The sequence below is a fragment of the Chrysochloris asiatica genome, unplaced genomic scaffold, assembly GCF_000296735.1.
Source record: "Chrysochloris asiatica unplaced genomic scaffold, ChrAsi1.0 scaffold00002, whole genome shotgun sequence".
NCBI lineage: Eukaryota > Metazoa > Chordata > Mammalia > Afrosoricida > Chrysochloridae > Chrysochloris > Chrysochloris asiatica.
The window spans coordinates 44,908,827-44,918,131 of NW_006408520.1; the positions used below are offsets into that span (position 1 = coordinate 44,908,827).

General features: G+C 34.9%; 1 protein-coding gene and 1 pseudogene across 1 annotated transcript in view; both read right to left on the reverse strand.

Annotated features, from left to right (window-relative positions):
* Window positions 1-4,389, reverse strand: part of IFI44 (interferon-induced protein 44) — a 24,473-nt gene extending 20,084 nt beyond the window's left edge. Inside the window, 5 exon segments of the mRNA XM_006831082.1 lie at window positions 925-1,074; window positions 1,201-1,399; window positions 1,556-1,577; window positions 3,915-4,019; window positions 4,167-4,389. Of these exon segments, the coding sequence (XP_006831145.1) occupies window positions 925-1,074; window positions 1,201-1,399; window positions 1,556-1,577; window positions 3,915-4,019; window positions 4,167-4,389 (699 nt within the window).
* A 234-nt stretch (window positions 4,390-4,623) lies between these two features.
* LOC102840993 overlaps window positions 4,624-9,305 on the reverse strand; it is a 29,568-nt pseudogene continuing 24,886 nt past the window's right edge.

Genomic DNA, 9,305 nt, shown 5'->3' on the forward strand with positions numbered 1-9,305 from the left:
GTGACCCTGCTGGTTATCCAAAACACCGGTGGTATAGCCCTCAGAATCACAGCAACTCAAGTGTAGTTCATGAAAACAAATGGCTGAGGCATCTGAGCTAGACCAAAGTCTAATGTTGTGGTGACCACACAAAAATGAGCAATTTGAAAGACTCCTGTCCAGAGGAAAGTAGAATGATGAAAATCTAAAACACATGAAAACAATCAGTCCAATGGACTAACCGACTTTGTGTATACTGCTCTCCATGACCCTAAGATTAGAAGAAATAATGTCTGGCTACCACTATCAATTGCTTTAAAATATATTACATTAGAAGATCCTTGGTAGAGTGGTAGAAAAATGTGTAGCAAATCTCAAAACATAAAAACAGACACGTTTTATTGGTTGGATAGAGATTGGAAGGAATCCTAAGACTATGGTCCTGAGTCACTCTTCAATATATTGCCTCAGAGAACAGACTTTATTGAATCAATAAAATTTGACTTCCCACATTTAATTGGACTCATGAGCAGAATCCATGTTTGGTGAACCAGACCTCCATATGGGTTATGCGTTTTCATGTAATATAACACCCCCATGGTCAAATTTTCAGTCAAACACCAGACATAAAGGAAACAATAACACTAGTAAGGTATGCACACTTAGAATAATCAACCATTTAAGATTTTTTAAATGGGTAGCATTTACCCTAGGACAAAGTTCAGAAATATTAGGAAAGAAGGAGGAATAGATGCAAGAAACACAAGGAGTAAATGTGACAAATCATGTTATGTTGAGGGACTTGTAATCAATGAGATGAAAGAATGTCTGTATGAATTGTTGAATGTAAAACTGATGATCTACTCTATAAACCTTTACTTAATTCACAATAAAATGTTAGTTTTAAATATCAATGATAACTTCTTAATATTAGCTAAATCCTACCTCATATCTGTCAGGAATGTGATCTTTTAACATGTAGGCTATATCATCCATGCATAGCCCCTCCTCTTTCACACCCAGTCCCATTGAATCACAGAGAATAAATGGTAAGGGGTTTCCATCCATCCCATCCTTAATGTCATATGTCCTGAACTACAGAAGAGAAAAAGGTAATTTTAAAAGTCAATTTAAAATTTTATGAATTAGAATGAAGTCTATATGTAATAAATTTGATCAGCAAATTTAATTAATTGAGCAAAGGAACAAAGGCTTGATGACCCAGGATGCACTCACCTGCTTTGTATCAAAGCCCACTACAGCATGGCTAATTACATGACCTCAGAAAACAGACTTCACTGAGTCAATAAAACTTGACTTTCCCACTCCAATTGGGCCCAGAAACAGAATCCGTGTTTGCTGAACCAGATTCTCATATGGGTTATAAATTTTCATGTAATACAGTAAGATATTCCTTAGCCTGTGTACAAATAAATTTTAACAATAAACTAAGGTTTGTTGCAAAGATCTTACAGTAAAATTTCCCAGAATTCATTGTTTTCTTATATGTCATTGTTTTTATTAGTAACTTGCTTTCTCCTATAAAAATATATGAGGTTGTTCTGAGCCTACCTACCTCAAATTGTAGTTAAAAGAAGCTAAAGCAAAAGTAATAATTTTAACTAATGTCAATCAATCATACACAAAACCTTTAAGACTACTAGAGTATACAAATTCAGAAAACTATTACATTAAACATGAAGGTGATTATCAATAAGGAATTTTTAAGATCACAGCATCATGTGTGATTTTTGAAGCTTTTGGAAGCAGAACATTTCAAACATGCTAGTGAATTGCACAATTGATATTGCCCATTTTCTACCCACATCCCTCCACAAAATTTTCCTAGCTTAGTTGAAACTGGGACTGCAAGAATTCTAAGCAAATATGCAGATATGCAGCCATATAATTTCCTTTTAAATATATTTTTAAATATTAGAAATGTCTCCCTGATAGTCAGTGTTCTTTTTGTTTTAGCATCACAATATTAAATAGGTTTGATTACAGATAGTTTATTTTTTACTCTGCTACTAATTTTATTAATTGAGGCCATCATAAAATAAGACTAAAACAAGAAACAGTAATAGAATATTAAAGTCATTGACTTACAGAGTGATCTTTTCTATCTTGCTTTTGCTCAATAAATCTAGAGAAATTTAAGTATAGTGAACATTAGAAATTGCTGAATGAATGAATGAATGAATGAATGAATGTGAATGAATGTGAATGAATTCACCAAGGATAAAAAGCCTTTCTGTGAGAACAGTGTGGTACACTGGAAAGAAAGTAGGGGAAATTCAGGCAATTTCCTTTAACATCATCTGAGTTGGACAAGCTACAGCTAGAAGTAAGATGGATCATTGTAAGACTCTAGTGTTCTTATAGAGAACCTTAGACCTGATTATGATTCTCATTAGTTGGATTTTGAAAAAAACACTAGTATGAGTCCATTGTTGCAGTCACTGTCAGTTGATATTTATCAACTGTGCACTTCTCTGTTTATTTGTTATACTTTAATAAAAGGTATATTTCAAAAAGAATGAGAGAGAAATATGAGTTGTGGAAGGTAGATAATATTCAACAAACTCATGATTAGGTCCAATGAACAAACAATTAAATATGCAGCAGAATGAACAAATATTTAAAAGTATGGGAAAATAATGACAAAGGTATCTGATATAAAAGAAGTATAGATAACCAGCATTGTGATATAATTAATTTATTAGACGTCAACTGTAAACTTTGAATAGACATGTTTTAGGCCACCTTGAAATAAGATCAAATCATTCACAAAGGGATAAAACAATAATAATAATTAAATCTGATGCTAGATTTTTCATTACAACATCAATGCTGTAGAAATTTTATAAAATCCCAAGAAATAAAAGGTGATGCAAGGATTATGCTCTCTGATAATGTAAGGTTCAGAGACAAACAATTTGTAACATACACATACTCAAGGAAGGAATATTGTTCTCCAAAACCCCTATTTGAAATGGGTAAATATAAACAAGTATTTCATAGAAAAGGAAGTGCAAATGACAAATACACAGATTTGCTTGCTATCGATGATAAGCAAAAAATAAAATGAAAAACCATCTATGACCATACAATTAGAAAATATGCAAAAAAGTATGCTTCAAAGATTGTCAAGGATACAGGGAAATGGGCATCTCCATAGCACTGCTGGGGATTGTATGGACAGCCGAAGTTTTTAAAAAGTGTGTATCAAAATGCAAGCATACATAATCTTTAAAAAGCAATTGCATTTCAAGGAAGTTTCTCTAAAGAAGTATTGTTGTGCACAAAATTATATGCATAAAATATTAGAGGAGCTTTGTTTTTAATAGCAAATATTAGAATAAAAATAAATGTCATTTAGTAGAAAAGTAAGACAGCTGGGTTGTTTTTTTTTTTTTTTTTTTGATAAAATGGGAAACTGCAGTTGCAGGTATTCAGTTCAGTTAAGACAAGTTCAACCTCTAATTTCTTTCCAAATAGCCTCAAACTCTTCAAGTTTCTTCCTCTCTCTCTTTCTTACACACACACACACACACACACACACACACACACACACACTCATACACATCTCTTCTCTTTCTTCTCTCTCTCTCTTCCTCCCACCATCCCTTTTTCTATCACTCCCTTCCCTATCACCCTTTTCTTTCCCTCTCCAACCCCCACCAACCCACCCCCACACACAAGGCCGAAAACTCTGTGTATTTTGTTTCTACCATGGTGTCCTAACAAACAATTTATTACCAGGCTTCTGTCTGGAGCATATGGAGATACAGTCACTTTAAAGACCAAGAAAAATAAAAGGCAGTTATATTTTAAACCACTTTAAAAAAAAAAAGAAAGAAAGAAAGAAAAGGATCCACTCAAACCCAAAAACATGCAAAAGAAACTATATAGGATTATCTGATTAAACCTACCTTCACATCGAAAAACCTCACATTCCTGAAAAGAAATGCAAGATTTAGGTAGTCCAATTTGTTCAATCATAGAGGGATCCACAGTTATGTTTTTCTTCTTTAGATCTATTTGTAGATGATAGTTTCCGTAGTATAATATATTATCATCATTATCTTCGTCAAGTACCATACGGCTGCTAGTATATGTGTTAACCTTTCTTATCTAAATTCTGGAAGTTTCATTTCTTTGAAATACAAGAAAATTGACAGAACCTTTGTTTTCCTTCAAATAATTCTCTTGTAGATATGCCACAATAACATAACCTATGCTATAAATCACTATTAGAGTAGGTCCTTGTTTTTGACATCTAATAAGCAAATATTTGCTAAAGAATCCATGGACACTAGCCTTATAAAGAAGGCTGGACTGCTTTCCTTCAAAGCAATTTTGCAGACACTTCTCTTGCATCCAAGTCAACTCAGTTGTCACTGCCATGATTGTCAATCTAGTAGGAAATAAAGGGTATTTTCTATTAATACTGAAAACAGATGATGTGATATTGCAAAATTTGCATTTACATTTACTATTTATTCTATTTCACTTGAAATGAGCAAACAAGGTTAGCAGAAAAAAAAAAAAAAAAGACAAACATTAACCAGTTTTTCATTCTAAACTTTTGTTTAAAAAAACAAACAAGTAACTAGGATACAGTGGAAAGCAACAAGCCATTTACCTGTTTGTAGAATCTGTGTAAGGATTGGAGCTGAGGGTAGCTGGTCTATCCGATAACAAGGCAGGCATAAAATGTAAGCAAAATTTTTTCTCAGTTTGGAGCTTCAGAAACTCAGAGAAAGGAAACTGAAACTCACTGTGGCCCTGCCCAATTGGCAACATGCCAACATCCCTTAGTGATGGAGTATGAACTGATGCAGCTAATATTAGACAATGAAGGTAAATAAAAATAATATGAGAATCAAGTAACTGAAGTCAGAGGGAAGAAAAGAGATTGCTACATTTCTTTTAAATAAATTGAAGGAGTTTATATAAATAAACAATTCTACCTCTATAGTATATGTCTCCAATCCATCTAACTCTTCTCCCTGTCTGCTTTCAATTTATTCCAAACCAATATAATTTTTACGTCACAAGAGCCTTCTAATTTGTACTGTTACTGTTGTTAGGTGCCAAGAGTCAATTCCAAATCTCAGTGACCCTATTCACAACAGAATAAAGCAATGCAGAGTCCTGTGCTATCTTCACAACTTTTGCTGTTTAAGTCTATAGCTGCAGCCACTATGCCCATACATCTCATTGGCAGTCTTCCTCGTTTTCACTGACTCTCCACTTTATCAAACTTGATATACTTCTCCAGGGACATGTCTGAAGTACGAGAGACAAAAGCTCACTGTATTGCTTCTAAGGAGCATTCTGGGTATACTTCTAATAGAAATGTTTTTGTTCTTCTGGCAATCCATGGTACTTTCAACATTCTTCTCCAATGTAATAACTGAAATTCTTCTATGGTCTTCTGTATTCATTGTTCAGCTTTCATATATATTTGAGCGTATTGAAAATGCCATGGCTTGGATCAGGCTCACCTTAGTCCTCAAACTAATATCTTTGCTCTTGAACACTTTAAAGGGGTAGTGTGCAGCAAGACCAATTCATTGCCTTCATAGCAAACAGAATCAACTTCACTTGTAAAATGCAAGTCAAATCATTTCTCACTAAACTCTCTTTTTTGAGTTCACTTTGCAGGGATCAGCAAATTGTGTCCTATAGTTTGAATAAAGCATGTAGATTTGTTTTGTCGACCAACACATTTTTTTTTTCCTTTTCAAAAAAATATTAATTTGAATTATTTTATGTGGGGCCTCCACTCTACAGTTCCCTATGGTCTACTGCCACAATTCCCAAAAGTCATATGAAAAGTGTGATCAACTGTTTTAAATGGCAGGACTCTTCCTTTCATAGCCTCCTTCATATATATATATAGAAAGATTCACTGTCTTTTAGGAGATGTGGAGATTTTAATGGTGATCTTATCTTATTGTAGGGAGAGGATTTGGTGGTGGTGCTACCTTCCTGCAATGCAAATTCTGGAAAGTGTTACTTGAGAAGAATATAGCTTGTATACAAAAAATAAAAAATGTTGCGGAAAAGCTATCTCCACAAAGCTGAGTTACACACTTTCAGAAGTGCCATTCCCATTTCCTTACTGAACAGAAAGTGCCCCTTGCCAGTTTGGCCAAGATTCTGAGGGTCGTTAGAGATCTAGCTTAGTGTTCTCTCACCTTTAGGTGGTCAGGAAGACTTTGAAGACCCAGCAGAGGAACATGTGACATTTGGCAGAAAGCTGTGGCAGAAACCACTGGATAATCTACAAGGCTTGTGGTGATCACCAAATGTTAAGCTCAATCACTAAACCCTGACAGACTCAAAACAGCATGTGATTGTCTCTTTTTTATTGTGAAAACTGCCTAAGGGACTCTAAAGGATGAGAGTCTAACATTGTCCCAATAAACCATCTGCTAATTCAATAAGACCACCACTCATCTCTCAGTTTGTCGCACTGTGGTGGCTTGCATGCTACTATAATGCTGGAAGCTATGTCACTGGTATTTTGAATGTCAACAGATCACTCACGGTGGACAGGCTTCAGTTGAGCTTCCCAGACTTAGACAAACTCTGAAGGACAGGCAGACTACTTGTGAATGTTTGGCCATGTAAAACATCATGAATAACTGAATAGCAGTGAGATATTGTTAGATAACACCAGGATATTGAATACTGAAACATGATGAAGAGCACCAGAATATTATCTGGTATAGTGCCAGAAGATGAGCCTCTCAGGCTGAATGGCACACAAAATACAACTGGGGATGTGTTATCTCAATAAAGTAGAGTTGACAGTGCTGTTGCAAATGGAGTAAGGCTTTGGGACCTTCATTTGCTGATGGGTCACAACTCAAAATGAGGAGAAACGGCTGCAAATATACATTAATAATCAGAACATGGAATGTACAAAGTATTTATGAATCTTGGAAAATTGGAAATTGTCAAAAATTAAACAGAACACATAAATATCAATATCCTAGGCATTAGTGAGCTGAAATGGACTAGTATTGACCATTTTGACTCTAACAATCACATGGTTTATTATGCCATAAATGACAAAGTAAAGAGGAATATTGTTACATTCATCACTAAAAGAATATTTCAAAATCTATCATGAAGTATAAGGAGCTCTGGTTTATGAGTCAGGCTGCTAATCTCAAGGTCAGAACTTTAAAACTACCATGTATTCCATGGGAAAAAGAAGAGGATTTCTGCTCCCTTAAAGGTTTACAGCCTTGGAAACTCTACACAGTGTTGCTATGAGTCAGGACCACCATCTTGAACTAATGCTGTCTGAAATATTACAATGAAATGTACAAAGATCTGGATTTGAAAACCCAAAGGGAAGAACACACTCAGCATTCCTCAAGCTGAATAGTTGAACACTGAGACGATTTCTTTTTGGAACAGCGACTGTTGTTGTTTCTAAGTGCCGTTGAGTCAGTTCCAATCCGTTGAGACTCTTACATGATTTTTGAGAAACTGGCTGGTGAGTTAGAACCCCCAACCTTAATGTTCAAATGACTTTGTGGCTGAGTGCTTATCATTCAGCATCACACAGGACTCCACAGTGACATAGAAGTTAAACATCCTGAATATTCTATTTTTTTCTTTTCTTTCTCTGAATCAATAAATCCTAATTCTAAATAGGACAGTGTGAATGAGTTTAGAAAATGGGAGGAAAAATCATATACAAAGAAGTGCAGGGAGAAAAAAATTAATTCAAAAAATTGTTATTATGAGGTTGTCTAACCATATATGGTATCCATTTGAAAATTCTGCTGTCCAACAATACTTACTTATTTCTGTTTGTATTATTTTTATTTTTATTTGTTTGTATTTTTTGACTTCTCATTCTTTTCTTTTTAAAGAGCCCTGGTAGCATAGTGGGTTATCTGTTGTGTTGTTAACCTCAAGGTCAGCAGTTTGAATCTACCGGCAACTTCGCAGAAGAAAGATGAGGCTTTCTGCTCCTGTAAAGATTTACAGCCTCAGAAAACTCAGTTTGCTATGAGTCAAACTGACTCCAGGGCACATAACCACCACCATTACTCTGCTCTTTTTAATCAAATTAACATTGGTAATTGAATTGCTGGCTATCTACCAGTCATACTAGGGTCTCATCCACTCAGAGTACCTTAAATTCACTTATCTCAGTATGATTATCTAAATTATCCATTAACATTTGAATTACTTCCACACCATACAATCAGTATGAAAGACAAATGAGCTCAGAGACTTAGATATATGTTTTCTTACATATTTTAAAATCTCAGACAGGCTTAATCACGGAAAGTACAAAAGAAATCAGTTGTTTAAAAAAACAAAGCAATTCTAATAATTTATACACCATTATTTATCACAATAGATTCCTGGTATGGTGCTGTAGGGTCAACACTGAATTGGGAAGCACAAAGTTCAAATCCACTACAGTTCCACTCCACCAATTGCTCTAAAGACAGTCTATACAGGGTAACTAAGAGTCAGAACAGACTCAATGGCACTTAACAACAACATTCATCACAACTTGTCAATGTTCCCCCCACCCCCACATCCACTCTTCTGATCTCTACTTGTACTTTGTTTACATTGCTCTTTCTTCCCTTGAGCTTGAGATAGCTTGAGTATATTTATGTGAGCCATGTTGAAGGAGGGGTGCTGTAGCTCGATAGAGGTTGTAAGCCTAACTTTAGTATCTGGCTAGCTTTATTGGCCTGCATTTCCTCCAAAGCTACATACAGATTTTGCAAGGATTTGCAGCTGGTATATCAATTTCTATCTTGTTTAGATTGATGACAAAAATCAGATTAGTCCAAAGTCCTCCATATTGACCCAGTTCCTCTTAGATATGGGACTAGGGGGCTTCTAAATGTTTATGACTTTAAGATCACTGTGAAATTTCAAATTTGATGGAGTGGTTTTATCCCACACATGTGAGGTTTCTAAGAGTCAGAATCCACTCAAAAGCAACCACCGCCAGTAAGAACTTTCTTTATGAAGAAGTAATGCGATAATCTTTAAAATTATGTTTGTAAGCATGGTAGGCTTTCACATCACCCATCAAATCTGTCATCTCTTAATATAAGGAAGCTGAGTTAACTTGCATAATTTCTACAAACATCTATCAGAAATAGTATCTAATGCACAATCCCCTCTAAGATCAATGTTAAACTGTCTCCAACATCCTTTCCACTTTAGGATGATATTCCAGAACCCATTAAAATCATGATTCATTCTATATGATCCATAGCACTATTTTTGCTAGAAGTTTAGTTAATTTGACAAGGTTATAT